The sequence below is a fragment of the Diospyros lotus genome, chromosome 1, assembly GCF_014633365.1.
Source record: "Diospyros lotus cultivar Yz01 chromosome 1, ASM1463336v1, whole genome shotgun sequence".
Classification (NCBI taxonomy): domain Eukaryota; kingdom Viridiplantae; phylum Streptophyta; class Magnoliopsida; order Ericales; family Ebenaceae; genus Diospyros; species Diospyros lotus.
Window position 1 is genome coordinate 27,463,649 of NC_068338.1, and position 17,791 is coordinate 27,481,439.

Below are 17,791 nucleotides of genomic sequence, written 5' to 3' on the forward strand. Positions count from 1 at the left end.
TCATCTCAAAATCTCAAAGAAGCATGTTAAGTACTAAACAGTGTTGTTAGATATGCTAAGCTAATAGTTTGGATTTCCAAAAACACATAGAAACTCTTCAAATTGTCCAAATAAAAAACATATGTGAAGATCGTAGACTTGAATCATTCCTTGATCCATGGTGACCATTACAGCCCGTGTCTAGGAAGTTTATTTAAATCTTCCTCAACCCTACAAAAACCAGCTGAAACCATAAATAATGTAAAAAATTAAGCTTAAAGCAAGGTTTATAACAATGGCATATAACAAGTGAAGGTCCCAATGGCCCGTGGATTGAACTTGAAAATCCAACAAAGCTTGGGCCATAGATGTCCCTTGTCAAGGTTTCTGTTGCTTGTTTTCATTAGAAACTTGAATACTGACTTTGCTGAGAAAAAAAAAAAGAAAAGAAAATTGAATGCATTGGCATGTGTTTAACACTTCATTTGGTATTACAAGTTTCATGACAGATGAGGTAATTAGAAAAAAGATCCCTGCAACTATTGTTGGAAAAGGATCAATTTGTTTACTTAATTATTGAAATGTCATCATTTGTATCCATTGCCATATGAGATGATTGTCCTTTCTGCAATCCTATGCTTATGGTAATAGACTTTCAGTCAAACGCTGTACAGCCCATACACCATCTAAATCAGTATCTCATGTTTTGTACTGCTATGATCTGTTTTTATTTTTTATTTGACTTCAGCTGAGAACCTTACATGACTGTCTTCAGTGACACTGTGTTACAGGCTGTTCTGGTTTTAGGAACTTTAGTAATGAAGTTATCAATTAATAAATCCTTAAAGCTTGCTATCATATGAAAGTTTCATATTCAAGTTATTGGTTGTTTATAGTTTACATGACGTACTAATTTGTTCATTCTGCTCTGTAGGTCACGCCTCCTTTTCCAGTTACTTTAGCAACATGTCCAGATATACATTTTGAGGTGCGTTTGAGTTCTCTGCCAACAATATGCATGCATAACTTGTAATTTTGTCATTGCCCAGAATAATAAACAAAGTTAGCTGACATCAAACTGGTTTTGTTCCAGTTATTAGTCTTGGCTTTGTGAATACCATTTGCTATTGCGATATTTGAAGGACTAAACCAATAAATAAGAAACAAAAAAATCTGATATATCACATAATTACATAATTTATTTTCACATGAAAAGTTTTCACTGGATCAGTGGTGAAGATATAATGTCTAGTCATCATTCTTCATTCTGAATTTTAGCTGTGTGTTTGCTTGTGTAGAGCTATGTGTAGTTTTCTTGGTGACTTGGATTAATTATGGAATTTGGTTAGATAATCTGAGTTTCTGTAGACTGTACTTGATACACACAACTCTTAGTATTTTGTAATGATAAATTAACTGCACCATTGGTTGATCAGCTGGATCTTAGTCAAAATTTGTCTGTTAAACAAGACTCTTATTATATCACCAAATTTTAGCTATGTAAGATGTTTGCTGAATTAGATTTAGTGCAAAAGTAGTGAGGACCGAATCTTGAATCAATCTACTAGGGGGCCCTAACAGAAGGAGAACTTGGAAAATTTTGTGGTTCTGGTAATTTGAGCTTATGGTCCCAATTCAACATTAAATCCACTTTCCCACTTTTTCCATTGACAGTAGACAACTGGCCTGTAATCTGTTTGTAGTATACCATACTGTTCTTTCTTTGTATTTATTGGAATTCATTACTTCCTTGTTGCTTTAGTGAAGGCGATCTTTTATTTGCAGACATCATGCCTACCTTCATCTGTTCCTGGCCGTGAACAAAAATTGGAGTTCAAGTTTGGATGTCCAGTGATTTTGCCACCAGATAGTTTCCTTTCCCTTAGACTCCCATTTATTTATGGTGTACAACTGGAGGATGGATTTCTGCAATCTCTTAAACCCTTTGAAGTCCAACCTGAACTGACTGCCTGGATTGCTAAAGGCACAGCATTGCAGGTAATATCCAAGGCAACTGGTCCATATGAGGGATAACTCAAATAGCAGAACAAGGGATTCTCCAAACTTGGAAACTGTTTGTAGTTCTGCAATGAGATTGGGAGGCAGGTTTTTGTGTGAGTCATCTAGTTTCAGGTTAGTGTGGTGCTTTAAAATGTGGTACTTCTGTTCTGAATTTTTTATAAATATGTACCTCATTGAATTGCTTACTTTAATTTCTCTTACATGTTTCCTTGCTTTGCTTCAATCTTTCTTAATGAAACTGTCTTACTGTTTACCAGATTAATAGGCTGTGGGGTTTCATCTTTGTGTTGGTTTTAGCTAATTTTCTGTACAAGGACATTCAGAGTGGCTGAGCTTGAGTGATGTATGAAGGTGGCAATGTAAGGGTATTTGCTGACTATGATAAATTTGGAAAGGCAGGAAACGTTTCATCTTCTAATTAACTGCAAATTAGTAGGGAGTGATTATGATGGTGATAGAGCACCGATATACCACACATATCAGCGTAGGGGTAAGAAAGGAGGCAAGGGGGCAATTGAGGAAAATAATATAGGGGTAGAATTGTCAGAGACGGTTAGGAATAACAACCTCACGTGGTTGTAACCGTCGGGGGAATCCATATAAAAGGGAGAGGAAAGAAGAGAGAGGGTGTGAAAGAATTTGAAGAAGATTCTGGGAGAGGAGGCCCTCTCGAATTGGCCTTTGTTTCATTTTTTTTTTCCTGTTCTTCTTCCATCTTTTGTTAGTTTTCTGGAACTAAGCACTGTAAATTGGACTTCTTCTACTAATTTGGTTAGTGAAATTGGAATTTGAGTGGGTTTCCTATCAACAATGGTATCAGAGCCGGCCCCATGGCTCCCAGTGCAAGTGAGCGGCGACGGAGGTGACGCCGACATGCAGTGTTCACCCGGGACTAGCAGCGGCTAGTGCACAGCTTGCTGGCGTGGGCGTCGGGCTGCTGAGTGTGGTGGTATGTTATGGTCCACTGCAGAGTATGAAACTTGTCCCACATTGGAAGTTTAGGCTCCTGGTGTGGGATTTGTAACCTTTTGGGCACCCTCCCCTTAACAACTAGCTTTTGAGAGTGAGTTCTACCCGAGGGTTGTAACAGATAGTTTAAGTTGACTGATTTGATGTGTGTTCTAGGAGTTTCTGGTATTGTTATTTATTAAAATATGCTTAAGAGGACTGCAATCAACCATGATTCAGGCATTATGTAGGTGCATGTTTCAGAATTAGGTTTAGTTGATATTTAAGTTTATGAGATGCACGGTGGGAACCTATTTAATTCTTTTGATAGGCAGGCATGAGCCTAAGCCCATCTCCTATCATGCAGCTCTGAACATTGTTTGATAGACATTCTTAAGCCCATGTCTGGATGTTGTAACAATTCAGTGACTGGATGACTGTCATTAGTGTTAATTGCTGTGTTTCCTGAGTGGGCGATTCTGCATTGATACTGAAGTTCAAGTTTCCCAGCTCTAACTTGTGAACTAGGTAAATTTCAGTCTATTAAGATTGATGGTGCTGTAGCAGAGTCCTGAACCTTGCTTTGGCATCTTTTGCTTTTATGGAACATACTGCTGTCAGAAGAGGGATTATTCTAGACAACTCAAACCTATTGGGTGAGAGAATGATGCCTTGTCCTGGTATCTAGTAAGACTTAAAGGGGTGGCCTTAGGTTCCGGCCCTGTTTATGCAGCCATTGCTGAGTTCTCATGGAACAAGGGTCAGTTAATGGTGGATAGGTAGCTAGGTTAACATCTTGTTTGGCTGTGTTCATTTATCACTTTGGCGTACATGAATGTGCAAGCTATTTTGCTACTAGCACTCAACTATGTCTGTGCTAACATCATGATTTTTTATTTTTTCGACAAGTAATGTAAATCATTATCTTAAAATCATGATGGTTTCTTATAGTGGATTACTTATCTTTTGTACTGTGTTGATCTGTTGTGATGGATGATATTATTGTGTCCTTTGCTTTGTTATTAATCTGCATTCGCATTGAATGTTTCCTTGTTGATTTGGTGGTTTTTTAATCTTGGTTTAATGGCAACTATATGCAGGATATGGATTTTCATGTGTCAACCATTTGTTGCTATTTGGGAATTGGTGAACTGCAGTCAGAAGATAAGGAGAAATATGTAATGTTCAGTCTCACGAGGTATTAAAATGCAGTTTGCTTAGTTTCTTTAGAATTAAAATATCATCTATCAATTGGAAGTACATCTCATCTGCAGCAGCTTGTCATACAGTTATCAATGGGAAATCTAGGTGGCTGGTGCCAAGATGGAGAACATCCTAGCTTCAAGGTAAGAGTTCTGACTTCTTCCATCTTCTCCTCATCCTGTTTGCAAATGTATGCTTTCTAAATCTTAATTGATTGCGATGCAGCAGAGTTCAGTTCTATGGGTTATGTATGCAGCAGATAGAATTATGCCGTTAATGATAATAATGACTTCCATTGATAATGCAGCATCCTGACGTTAAGCAAGATGCAAACTATAATTCACTGGGAATGACCTTTTCCTTTGCTTTATGAGATAGCAGAAGTGTTCTCGCTTTATTTTGTGTTGCATGTTCTCGCTTTAAAGAGTCCATTACCTGAAAGACCGTTTTCCTTTTTCTTATTGTGGTTTTATTTTGTCTTTGTTTGCTTTTTGAATATTAAAATCATATGACCTAATTGTCCCCCTTTGCGCTGCCATCTTTCTGTTGATGAAACTACAGGAGCCTGGATGAAATGCCACTTTGGCTGCAGTATACTGAAAAAGACCGGGCTGTTGAGGCACGTCTCTCAGAGTATGTCTAGGAGGCTATTTGCAATAGGCTTCATAGAAAGCACTTCCACACAACTGCTTCAATGGTTCTTATCTCGCTGTTACACGAGATCTGTTGCATTGTGAGGGGATGTTCATTTATTGAAGGACATCAATTAATCAGCAGATGCAAACAGCCTCATGAAGGAATGCTGCCTGCATGACATCCCAAAGAAGATGCCTAGCTGTGGCAATTATAAGGCTAGTTTGCCGGCACACTGGACATCTTTCATCTGTTGTCTGAATTCTTCTTTGGTGTTCCTTGTTTGCCTTTTCACACTTCAATGTCCTTTTTGTTCAGATGTTTTTATTTTTTGGCATGGTCAATAGTAATTGGCCTGGTAAACGTGCTATGACTGCTTGGCTAACTCAAACAATACACTAGATTGAATCAGTTGATGACTATTTACAGCACCTTTTGTGTCGTTATTGGAAGTTGCATTTTTGGAGAATATGGTGAAAGAATTCCATAATTTATTTATTATATTGATAAGTACAAGCAAAACATTAAATATAATTTATTTATTATATTGATAAGTACCTTAAGCAGGTGTGCCTGTGCAAAAGAAAGAGCAGGAAACTGGAGGTTGCTGCTAGAAATTAAGATGCAAAACTGTTAAGACAGAAGAAAGCAAAAAGGATTGTACTACTATTAATCTGCAAACCTAGCCCCTCCTACTTCTGTTCCGCCAAATGCATATAGTTATGTGTAGTCATCCAATTAGCTTTCTTTTTCTTGAGCACGAACTGCTTTTTCCAAGAAGCCACGGACTCAAAACACTTAGTTTGGCAGAATCCAGAAGATTCCCAATGTCTCTACTCCTATACAAAGCACCAACAATGCGGCACTACTTGTTTATGCCTCCATATTATCAATAGTTAAAATGACGACTAAGGCAGCTGCCAACACAAAGAAGGGAACCCCGAGATGGGCATGTGTATTCCACATGGCTGTCCAAGGAAAGCCCAAATGTCCTTTCTCAAAAAGGGTACCATAAAAGAACAAACAGTGAATCTCCCCCTTCATAATGGACCCTAAAATTGGCAAACTGACTTAACTCACCCCAAACCCTCTAGGTACTCATCCAAAAACCACCCCATAAGGGGAAGAGATTCCACAAGTCCTCCACCCTTCTACATTACTATCGTATTTATATCTTCCAAACACTTTCTGGTTCAACTGCAAACCTCCAAAGCCTCTCCCGCTTTGTTAAGAAGATCTCAACTTTCTAATCCCTAGACCTCCCCCCTCTTAGGAATACACTCTTACAGCCGCTTCAATAGGTGGAAGTTAAACTCATTATCCAAACCTTCATCATCCAAACCACCCCACAAAAGCTCCCTCTGCAACCTCTAGAATCTTTTGATAATTGAGCCTTGAGGTAGGGACCAAAAACAAAGAAAGGATATAGGTGGGAATATTAGGCAAAATGCCCTTTATTGAGAAGGTAGGTTTACCAGGGATTGCCCCTTTTACATGGCTAACCTTTCTCCAAACTTTCAACTGCCTTCTTCCAAATAGCCTTTGAATTGAAGTTCTCCCCAAACAGCTAGCCTAGGCAAGTGGAGGGCTAAGTTGGAGGCTAAACCTGCTGCACCCATCCACATCCCAACTGAAATAATCTTGCTTAGCTAGATTATTGACACAGAGACCCTAGGCTACCTCAAATAAATAAATAAATAAATAAATAAAAGTAAAGCTGCCCTAAGAGTTCCCAACTCCCCTAACTGAAGCCCCACAAAAAAAAAGTAAAGTATCAATCACAGGAAGTGAGAAATTTTTAAATTAAATCCTGCTCCACTAGGACCAATACCAACCTCAAACCCTTCGCCCATCCTCGTTCTTCAAGACATAACAAAAGACTAATGCCTCCATGACCAAATAAACAGAGAGGGATTGGGGATCCCCTTGAGTCAAACCTCTAGAGGACTGAAAATCTCCATGACCAAAATAAAAAACCTTTTGGAACCCTGTTAATGAGGACTGAAAAATCTGTCCACTGAAATACAGGACTGGATTCACTCCCTCCACTCAAACCCAAAACCCATCTCTATCCAAGATGAATAACTGACCCTACACCATAATAATTATGTGAGGTGTTTGAATGTATCCTATTGTTATTCAATAGTATGTGCAAAATCAGACATGATGCCCTTATAATACAACTTGTGCAAGATTTTTAAGGTTAAGGCAGAGCTATTAATCCTGACTCCTCTGGGTTGCATGTTGTATTGGTCTGCCCTAGTGAACTGGGAAATGCAGTAGGCATTAAATGAACATTCCATATGTTTAGATCATGTTATTGCACAGTAGGATTAACTTTTGGTGCAGTGGGTTTCTCAATTTTCGGAGCTTTGAGATGATTTAATACCCAAATTATTGTGAATGCCCTCTTTCAGATATGTTAATATGAATCTTGCATATCCTTGCCCATCTTAACAATTGATATTTAAATCTTACCTTCATGATGGTGCTTTTACAAATTGATGTATGGAAAACTCGTCATCTCATAAATCTGCTTTTTTGCTAGGACCATCTGCATTGGAAGATTGAATTTCTTCAACTTCTATCAAAATTATTGCTTTAGAAAAATTGGCTGGCACCTGGCAGGTGTAGACAGTATCTAATATTTAAAATCATTTAGTATCTAATGTTCGTTAGTTACATAATTTTAACAATTTCTGCAAATCTGTATGGGGGCCATGAACTGGAAAATTTTGTTGCATTTTATTATCCAAATCTGCAGCTACACAACATTGTAACATGTCAGTGTTTGATATTTTTTGATTTATCAACTCTAGCTGCTGAAAACCTTTGCGTGTCAATGAACACAGAGACACGGTGCTAATTAGGAATTATGAAACAAAAGGCGGCAGCGGCGGCCCCCGGTCCCGCGCGGGGTGGGGTGGGGTGGGTGGGGGGGGGGGGGGGGGTGTGTCGGGATAAGGTCAAAGAGATTTCAGGTAGATGGCTGTGTCTGAAACTTGAATCCTTGGTTCAACAGAGCCCCTGCTACCCACAGCTTCAGATTTGGCAGGTTCAGGTCTGGCTCACTCTCTCTAACCTGTTTCCATTCACACAAAGTGAATTGAGTACAGTAAGTTACAAAGCTAAGTTAGTAAAGACTTTGTGATTATCATCAACTGATATGAAAGATGGGGTTGAGAGCTTGCCTTTGATGTAAATGTCAAGATGAATCTCCCAGCTTTGGTAGCCAAGTTGGAGCTCTGAACACTGTATCTACCAAGGGACTCTAGAGCCTTGTAGAGTGAAATCGCTGCCCCTAGGCCTCGGACGCACTCTATTCTCACGTAAAATCCTCTTTCTTCAACTTGGCATATGTCCATCTGCATTCACTCTCTTTGATTAGCATTTTGGAAGTACATTGTCTTCGATGGCATTACATGTTATCAACATTGCTAGAAATGGTTTCTATTTGTTACACCTGCGTTATTTGCTTGCAAACTGGATAGTTGCTGTTTGAAAGTTGGATGTGGTGTCGGTTTTGGACTATGCTTTGTTGGTGTCTGCCCCCTCCCGCCAATGAAGATTCAAGCTCAGCAATCTCAGCTCTCAACTTGTTAGCCTGCATTTGCAGCTCCTGCACATGTAACACTGCATCTCCAACAATGGAGGCCTTGTCCATCTGCAGAAGCAACCCCATTTCAGATCAATCAAATCCCATCAAAATGCCCTTCTCAGCCTGCAGATCACTAGTTTTTGGACCAACAAAAAAAGAAAAAAAATCAGGAACACACCTTGGTTATATTAGGAACTAAGGCACGGAGCAAGTAGAGCTTCTCCTTCATCCTGCCTCTCCTCCTCCTCTCCGAGATCAAAGTTCTGGACCTGTCGGTCCTCTTCTTTGTAGATTTAGAAGAAGTCGTGGTGGTTGCAGAGGACGACTCCCCAATATCATTCTCCTCCTCCCCATTCTTGGCATCGGCTGCCAATATTGTGTTAAGCTCAGGATTTGCATTGGGCATGGCTGGAAGAGGACTGAAATCATCAAATAGGTAATGATCGGCTAGGAATGTTGGCTCAAAGCGATTGTTGGCACCCAAGCAGCCAGCAATGTGCTCACACTCATAGTTAAGACAAAACTTGCCAGTGGGATCATCAGTGGCTTCACCTCTGATGAGCTCAGCGAAGTGCTGATCAAAGTTGGTTTCATCCATGAAGTACTGTGAGTGTGAGCTGAACACTACTTGGTTGCCAAATGAATCCATTAATTGTAATCTCAATGGGATATCTCTCGGCTGATGCTGATGAGATTGATTTATAGTGCTTTCTTCTTGTATATTATTTGTATCAGGAAATTAGTTTATTCCATTCTAAATGTGAACAGAATCATACCGGAGGGAATGTTGAACTTGAACCATGGAGGAGTTGACCCCTTGAGGCTGATTGCTGTGTTAAACTCTTAATATACTTCCGTCTATATTAAACTCCCATGCAGCTGCATGATTAGCACTGGGACTGCACCTCAACCAGTTTCGCTTTTCCTTTCTATTTCCCAGTAAGAAATAAAAATACATCAAATACAAAGTCAAACTTCCTGGTGTTGATTATAGAGACCATCTCGACATGGTTCTTTAAATGACAAGGTGCAAAGCAAATCCTTTTTTTCTTCTTCTTTGGTGAGACACAGCGGAAGAAGCCCCAAAATTTTTTAATTTTTAATATTTTAAAATTATTTAATATATATCACAAAAATATAGGAGAAAGAAAACATGAATGAATAAACATAAAATGGACACATTATATTGGTAAAATAAAGAGAATAATTATATATGGTAAGCCTTTATGATCTAATGGTATTGCTTATGCTGCTTATATGGATATTGTTCCGTTGATTAATGACTCTTTAAAGTTTAAAAATATTAGTAATCTACGTAAAAGTTAATGACTTAATCTAACTTTTAATGATGGTCTTTGCATCATTCATTGTAGTTTTATTAGTAATCCATATTTATTTTGAAAAAGGAAAAAAACATGCACACGTCAACAAATTAATTTTGTGCAAAATTGGAGTCTGAAGAAGATGACTAGACGATGATGCTTGCCACCCCCTAATTCTTTTTTTTAAGTCTTTGATTAAAATATCCATCATTTCCGACCTTTGATGTGATGTTTCTGTTGGCAAATGTGTGGAGGCATGAGGAGCAGAGCATATAAATTAAAACAAATGCTAGGATGGGACTTGGGAGGATGATCATCGCCGTCTAGCCCTGCCCTCCTAATGCTGATTATTATTGTTTGGCTCTTGCTTTTGTTAATTGATCAAATGTGCACCATGCAATATGTGCGTGTGCGTGATCATCAATCTGTTCATGGTGACACGTGCCACCATTAGGGAGACCATTGCAGACTCTTTTTATGATTGCCACACCACGGGCTAGCACGTGCCTTCTGTGCACTGATTGGGAGTCAACTAGTTGACTCTACATATATATATCTGAGTTTATGGAGCCCCAGGAGTGTGACCAGGCATTGCTTACAGCATCGTAGATGAGGCTGCTTTGAACGTAATTTAGATAGGCTGTTGATAGAACTGGACTCGGGCCGGTCCGAGGATGGCCCATATTTGGCGTAGTCTCTTGAAGTCTCACTTGATGTAGTTATTACCCCCACCATAAAGACAACGCATTATTGAACACAACAACAGTCTTTGATCCTATCACTCTAATCTCGTTAAAATTAAACTAACAAGTAATAAAACCCTCAAAACAACCAAACCCAAAAATTAAAACCAAAACCGCGCAAACACAAAACATTCCACTTTCTTAATAATCTGTTTCTTTTCGAGCAAGATTACATCCATCATTGCTGAAGACTCTGTTCGCATATTTTTTCTGACAAGTGAACATAATCGTAACAAGTAATATAATGATGAATAAAGTATCGTTTTCACAAGAATTAGATTTTGATCTCCACTTTTAACCACTATCAACTTTAACAAGCCACGTACAATAAAGAAATTACTCATGATAACTATTATTTTGATTTTTAAATGCAAAAATTTAATACACTAGGGTTCATGAATCCACCATAGTTTTTCAATTAATTTAATCTTTCAGTGATCAGGTTTTATAATTCTTGCTTTGAGCTGAAAATCGATGATCTTAAGTTAATTAAAAGCCTCTCTCGATGGTCAATCGAATCTATGTTTGCGTATGAGATTAATTATCTCTAATTAATTCACAAATTACAAACATGTCTTTATCCACAATGCTCATTTAAATAAGATTTCAGAAGGCATAACGATATATCTACCTATTGTCGAACCTTATGTTGTTTATTACCAAGTGCTAATCTATATTGAATTTCTCGAAAGCAATATAAATCACAAACATGTTCTAATGGAGACCAAGCATCAAAATGGAATTAGTGCATAACAAATGAACAACCCAAAAGACAAGAATATGATAAAACTCGAATACTTTTAATTAAACCATCATTGAACTAGGTTTCATCAATCACCCTAGCCACAAAGTACTTAACGTAACATAGTTTCAACCAATGAAAGAATAATAAAAACGGAGTTCATGATGTGGAAGAGAAGAAAGAATAGAAAAATACAACCAAAACTGAAGTTTTTCAAGAAAATCTCATTATTCTTCCTTGACTTGCCTTCTTCTCTCCTTCCAAAAACTCTCAAATCTTCTAAGAATCAGTCTTTATATAGTGTTTTTTAGGTCATCAAAGTCGTACACCTTAAAGGAGTCCATCCCCACTTGATTTGGAATAAAACAGTTTTTTGCGAAGTTTTGTGCCTTACCACAGAATGCTTGCCGCAGCAGGACTGTGAGTCACATAACACTTTTTCAACCATGGCCTTACCACAAAATGCTTTCCGTGATAAGGTCATGATTCACAGAAAGTTTAAGCAGCCACTACCTTACCACGATATGCTTTGAGTGATAATATCGTGAGCCACTAAAAGAAATTCTTACCACGACCCTACCACACAATACTTTACGCGACAGCGCCGTGAGCCATAGAAATGAATTCTTACCACAACCCTACCACGCAATGCTTTGCGCAACAGCGCCGTGAGCCATTTCTCCTTGATTTCTAATATTTCACCAATGACGTCCTCCTTCCGATGCTTTACCTTTTCCTCAACGTCGACCCCTAATAGATGTCCATCCATGCCTTCCATGCCAGGTTCAGCTCCAATCATGCGTTAGAATTATTTTTTTTGCCCAAATATCTTCAACACATGCTTCACATCTACATAACCACATATAGAATCAAATCAAGTAAAAATCATGCTCATTAAATGTATAAAAGACACAAGAATATAAGACATAGGTGGGAATATTTAGGCAAAATGCTCTTTCTTAAGAAGGCAGGTTTAACCCCTTTAGAGATGTTTTGCCCCTCCCACATGGCTAACCTTTCTCCTAACTTTTCAACTACCCTGTTCCAGATAGCCTTTGAATTAAAGGTCTCCCCAAACAGCAAGCCTAAGAGTTCTCAGCTGCCCTAACTGAAGCCCCACAAAAAGAAGTGAGAAATCTTTAAATTAAATCCTGCTCCACTAGGACCACTACCAACCTCAAAACCCTTAATCCATCCTTGTTCTTCAAGACATAACAAAAGGCAAAAGGCCTCCATGAGTGCATGACCAAAATAAACGGAAGAGGGTATGGGGATCCTCTTGATCAGTCAAACCTCTAGAAGACTGAGAAATCAAAATCCTTGGACTGAAAACCTCCATGACCAAAATATAGAACTGGATCCACTCCAGTTAGACCCAAAACCATCTCTATCCGAGACGAATATCTGACCCTACACCAGATTATGCGAGATGTTCGAAACTTGGAAGTATCTATTGTTGCACAATAGGAAGTGCAAAATCAGACATGATGCCCTCATTATACAACTTGTGCAAAGTTTTTAAGCTTGAGGTGGAGCTGTGAATCCTGACTCCTCTCAGTTGCATGTTGTATTGCCCTGCACTAGTGAACTAGGAAATGCAGTAGGCATTAAATGAGCATTCCATACGTTTAGATCATGTTATTCCGCAGAAGGATTAACTTTTCGTGCAGTGGACTCCTTAATATTTGGAGCTTTGACATGATTCAATAAAAACTTTACATATTCCTACCCCTCTTAATATTTGATATTTAAATCTTATCTTCATGATGGCGCTTTTACAAAAATGATGTTTGCAGAACTCCTCGTCTCATAAATTTTCTTTTTTGTTAGGACTAGATGTATTCGAAGATAGAGTTTCTTTAACTTTTACCAAAATTATTGTTTTGCAATAATTGGCTGGCAGGTGTTGACAGTATCTCTATTGTTTAAACTCATTTAGTATCTAATATTCACTAGTTACATTACCGCAACTGTTTATGGAGGCCACGAACTGGAAAATTTTGTTGTGTTTTTATTATCCAAATCTGCAGCAACACGACACTGTGAGATGTCAGTGTTTGGTATTTTTTGATTTATCGACTCTAGTTGCTAAAAACCTTTGCATGCCAATGAACACGAAGAGGCGGTGCTTATTAGGAATTATGAAACAGAGGGTGGGGGGGAAGAGAGATTTCAGGTAGATGGCTGTGTAGGAAACTCGAATCCTTGGTTCAACAGAGCCCCTGTCACCCAAAGCTTCAGAGTTGGCAGGTTCAGGTCTGGCTCACTCTCTCTAACCTGTTTCCATTCACGCAAAGAGTACAGTAAGTTACAAAGCTAAGTTAGTTAGAAAAGACTGATTATCATCAATTGACATGAAAGATGGTTGAGAGCTTGCCTTCGATGTAAATGTCAAGATGAATCTCCCAGATTGGGTAGCCAAGTTGGAGCTCTGAACATTGTATCTACCAAGGGACTCTAGAGCCTTGTAGAGTGAAACCGCTGCCCCTAGGCCTCGGATGCACTCTATCCTTACGTAAAATCCTCTTTCTTCAACCTGGCATATGTCCATCTGCATTCACTCTCTTTGATTAGCATTTTGGAAATACATTGTCTTCGAGGGCAGAACATGTTATCAACATTGCTAGAAATGGCTTCTATTTGTTAAACCTGCGTTATGTGCTTGCAGGCTGGATAGCTGCTGTTAGGAAGTTGGCTGTGGTTTCGGTTTTGGACTATGCTTCGTTGGTGTCTGTCCCCTCCCGCCAACGAAGATTCAAGCTCAGCAATCTCAGCTCTCAACTTGTGAGCCTGCATTTGCAGCTCCTGCACATGAAACACTGCATCTCCAACAATGGAGGCCTTGTCCATCTGCAGAAGCAACCCCATTTCAGATCACTCAAACCCCATCAAAATGCCTTTCTCAGCCTGCGGATCACTAGGTTTTGGACCAAGAGAAAAAAAAAAAAATCAGGAACACACCTTGGTTATGTTAGGAACTAAGGCACGCAATGCGTAGAGCTTGTCCTTCATCCCGCCTCTCCTCCTCCTCTCCGAGATCAAAGTTCTGGACCTGTCGGTCCTCTTCTTTGTAGATTTAGAAGAAGCCGTGGTGGTCGCAGAGGAGTCCTCTCCAATATCATTCTCCTCCTCCCCATTCTTGGCATCGGCTGCCAATATTGTGTTAGGCTCAGGATTTGCATTGGACATGGCTGGAAGAGGACTGAAATCATCAAATAGGTAATGATCTGCTAGCATTGTTGGCTCAAAGCGGTTGTTGGCATCCAAGCAGCCAGCAATGTGCTCACACTCATAGTTAGGACAAAACTTGAAAATGGGATCATCGGTGGCTTCACCTCTGATGAGCTCATTGAATTGTTGATCAAAGTTGGTTCCATCCATGAAGTACTGTGAGTGTGAGCTGAACACTACTTGGTTGCCAAATGAATCCATCAATTGTAATCTCAGTGGGATATCTCTCGGCTGATGATGAGGAGATTGGTTTCTGAGGCTTTCTTCTTGTATATCATTTGGCTCAGGAAATTAGTAATTTCATTCTAAATGTGAACAGAATCATACTGGAAGGAATGTTGAACCATGGAGGAGTTGACCTCTAGCAGACAAAGATAGTGACCGCTTGAGATTGATGTCTATCTTAACTCTTAATATACTTGATTTATTCCTGGAATACAAGCCAATCCTGCATTGATATTCTGCAGTTGCATGAGTATTGATGGTTAATTATTAGGTCCTTACTAAATAGAAAAAGGTATAAATAAAAATGATTGGTTGGTCAGATATATATAATTCATATAATTAATTTTACATAGTGAGATAAATAGTTGTAAGTTATTAGAAGATTATTGATAGGATTGCACCTGATTAAATGATTGGAATTGCACAGCTCTGACTGGTTTGTCTTACAGTTGGAGGAGCTGGCCAACCACTTCAGTTTGTTCTTCTTTTCTTTTTCCCATTAATAGAAAAGGCATGAAATAAAAGTCAAACTCCTATGTTGATTATTCAAAACATCTCTATGACTCTACATTAGTTTTTTAAAAGGTAAATTATTTTTTAAAAATATTGTTTTTTTCTTGTTACAAATTTTATATTTATTTTTTTTTATTTTAGTAATTGCGTATCTAACTTCTTTTTTTTAATTTCAATATTAGATTATTGTTTATTTACATATATATTTTACTGTTACTTGTTGATGTGGAAAGTTATCTTAGATAATTCGGTGAATGAGGTGGCAAAAACTTCCCACCTAAAGGGTTGAGAGTCCAAAGGGTTGACATATATATTGTCTTGCATTTGATAGAAAAAATATTATCTAAAATTATACAAGTTTCATGTTTGGTATGTCAAATTATGGACGAAATGTTTTTGTGAATGTCAAAAGACCAATTTGTTTTTTTGCCTAAATAGATTATAATAATTATAAAAAATATATTTTGATGTGAACAAAAATATTTTAAATTACACAAAATATATTTTAATTGCATATATATATATATCTAAATATATATCAAAATTTTTAAGTTAACAAAATAAATTTGAGATTAGCAAAAATGGTTATATTTATTTATATAGTTAAGGGCAAAAATAATCATACAATCCAAATATTTAATCCCACCCACCCTTCCCTAGGCTTTATATAATTCCACCTAAGTTTAGCCTGTTTTATCTTATACTAAGTTGCATTCACTCAATAAAGTTATATAATGAAAATATTATTGGAACACTTAAATTTTATATTCTTATAAAAATTTTATATATTTATATTAATATGACATATAATATAAAATATCAATATAAAATACTATCATAAATATATAACATTTATGAGTATATCATCTCAAGGTAAATTTATTGTATATTCATTGAATTTTAAAAATGTAACTATTTACTTATTGAATTTTGAATTATTACTATTTACGCACTAAACTTTGTTCAACGTCAACTATTCATCACCCGTTACATCTTGTAAATAAAAAATGTGCACGTGATTAACGGAATCTGAGGAAATTTAACAAAAACTCATTGAATTTTAAAATTATAACTCTTTATTTACTTAATTTTATATTATAACTATCTGCTCACTAAACTTTGTTCAACGTCAACCATCCATCATCCATTACATCACCATCTAATCTTGCAAACGAAAAATGTCCACGTAGCTTACGAAATCCAAATGATCCAATCAAATCTTTATTTTTAGCCAACTCAACTCCAACAGTAACAGTTGCCATCGGCCCTCTCGCCGTTGTCTCGCCTCACCGCTTTGTTGCTTGGTGCCTCACCTCTCACTGCCTCACCGCCTTGCCTTTCATGCACCAATCGCCATTGTTGGAGCATGGAGAGAGAGAAAAAGAGGGGACCTTTTTATCGCCGGGTGTAATACCTCGAGAGCGCGGAGAGATTAGTATATATCGAGGATAGTGTAAGAAAAGAAATAACACCAGTTGGATACCTTTTGGGCTGAATGTTGACAAAGAACTCTCAAGTTAAGCGTGCTTGACCTGGGGTAATCTAGGGATGGGTGACCCCCCTGGGAAGTTCGCGTAAGCCCATTAGGATAAGTTGTTCCGGTCCTTCCTATCGATTGAACAGGATGTTACAGGTGGTATTAGAGCTACTCGGGCCGTGTGTTGGGACCGTGTACTAGCCAAAGGCTGGGGGTACTGGACTAGGGACCGTGTACTAGCCCAAGGCTGGGGGTACTGGACCGGGGACACTGGACGGGGGAGAGCTGAGACTAGTTGTAAGGTCGCATGACGAGGACGTCATGTGCTTAAGGGGGAGAGAATGTAATACCCCGAGAGTCTAGAGAGATTAGTAGATATCGAGCATAGTGTAAGAAAGGAAACAACACCAGCTGGATACCTTTTGGGCTGAATGTTAGCAAAGAACTCCCAAGTTAAGCGTGCTTGACCTAGGGTAATCTAGAGATGGGTGACCCCCCTGGGAAGTTTGCGTAACCCCATTAGGATAAGTTGTTCCGGTTCTTCCTATCACTCGAACATGATGTTACACCGGGTGCCTTGTCGTTGCCTAGCCGCTACTGGAGCAAGGGAAGGGGATAGAGATGAGAGAGAGAAAGAAAAATAGGGAAAATGGGGGTGCTATTGAGTTAGCCAAAAATAAAGATTTGATTGGGTTACTTCGAATTTTGTTAGTCACATGGACATTTTTCGTTTATAAGATTAAACAATAATGTAACGGGTGATGAATAGTTAACGTCGAGCAAAGTTTATTGAGCAGGTAGTGACAATTTAAAGTTTAGTGAGTAAATACTTATATTTTTAAAATTTAGTGAGTGTTTATTAATTTTTTTTTTTCTATTAACCACATTGACATTTTTTGTTTGTTAGATATAATGAGTAATGAACGGTTAACGTTGAGCAAAATTTAGTGAATAAATAGTAATAATTTAAAATTTAATAAGTAAATAATTATATTTTTAAAATTTAATGAATATATATTAAATTTATGCTATAATTTCACATTATTGAAATTATTCTTACAACCCGTAATCTTAAGTCACCACTGAGGCGTCGGCATAATTGCCTTGAGAGAATTTCACCAAGACTTACGCGAGCCCCGAGAAATATACTGACTT

General features: G+C 38.1%; 3 protein-coding genes across 9 annotated transcripts in view; 1 reads left to right on the plus strand and 2 right to left on the minus strand.

Annotated features, from left to right (window-relative positions):
• Positions 1-5,231, plus strand: part of LOC127806966 (uncharacterized) — a 31,751-nt gene extending 26,520 nt beyond the window's left edge. For 2 of the 3 annotated variants that reach the window (XM_052344611.1, XM_052344623.1), the window contains exons 3-7: positions 914-967; positions 1,765-2,112; positions 4,050-4,147; positions 4,239-4,295; positions 4,714-5,231. In XM_052344611.1, coding sequence (XP_052200571.1) covers positions 914-967; positions 1,765-2,013 — 303 coding nt within the window. In that variant the 3' untranslated portion in view covers positions 2,014-2,112; positions 4,050-4,147; positions 4,239-4,295; positions 4,714-5,231. Of the gene's footprint in view, positions 1-913; positions 968-1,764; positions 2,113-4,049; positions 4,148-4,226; positions 4,296-4,713 lie in introns of all 3 variants that reach the window. The other variant, XM_052344616.1, reaches the window with a different exon arrangement.
• A 2,280-nt stretch (positions 5,232-7,511) lies between these two features.
• LOC127807013 (transcription factor FER-LIKE IRON DEFICIENCY-INDUCED TRANSCRIPTION FACTOR-like) lies at positions 7,512-9,066 on the minus strand. Its single transcript, XM_052344678.1, has 4 exons — positions 8,562-9,066; positions 8,249-8,449; positions 7,977-8,150; positions 7,512-7,867 (listed from the first exon to the last, which is right to left on the minus strand). The coding sequence occupies exons 1-4, from the start codon at positions 9,030-9,032 to the stop codon at positions 7,763-7,765; spliced, it is 951 nt and encodes a 316-aa protein (XP_052200638.1). The 5' UTR covers positions 9,033-9,066; the 3' UTR covers positions 7,512-7,762.
• A 116-nt stretch (positions 9,067-9,182) lies between these two features.
• Positions 9,183-14,671, minus strand: LOC127807021 (transcription factor FER-LIKE IRON DEFICIENCY-INDUCED TRANSCRIPTION FACTOR-like). Of its 5 annotated transcripts, XR_008024591.1 has the most exons (6): positions 14,152-14,671; positions 13,840-14,040; positions 13,568-13,741; positions 13,287-13,467; positions 13,156-13,214; positions 11,246-12,039 (listed from the first exon to the last, which is right to left on the minus strand). XR_008024591.1 is itself a non-coding variant. In XM_052344686.1 (4 exons), exons 1-4 carry the CDS (start codon positions 14,620-14,622, stop codon positions 13,363-13,365), a joined length of 951 nt encoding a protein of 316 aa, XP_052200646.1. In that variant the 5' UTR covers positions 14,623-14,671; the 3' UTR covers positions 11,246-13,362. The 5 variants fall into 5 exon arrangements, 1 of the variants encoding a protein (XP_052200646.1); XR_008024579.1 differs by adding an exon at positions 9,183-9,312 and having other exon boundaries at positions 11,822-13,467; XR_008024585.1 differs by having other exon boundaries at positions 13,156-13,467.
• Between the last annotated feature and the right edge of the window lie 3,120 nt (positions 14,672-17,791).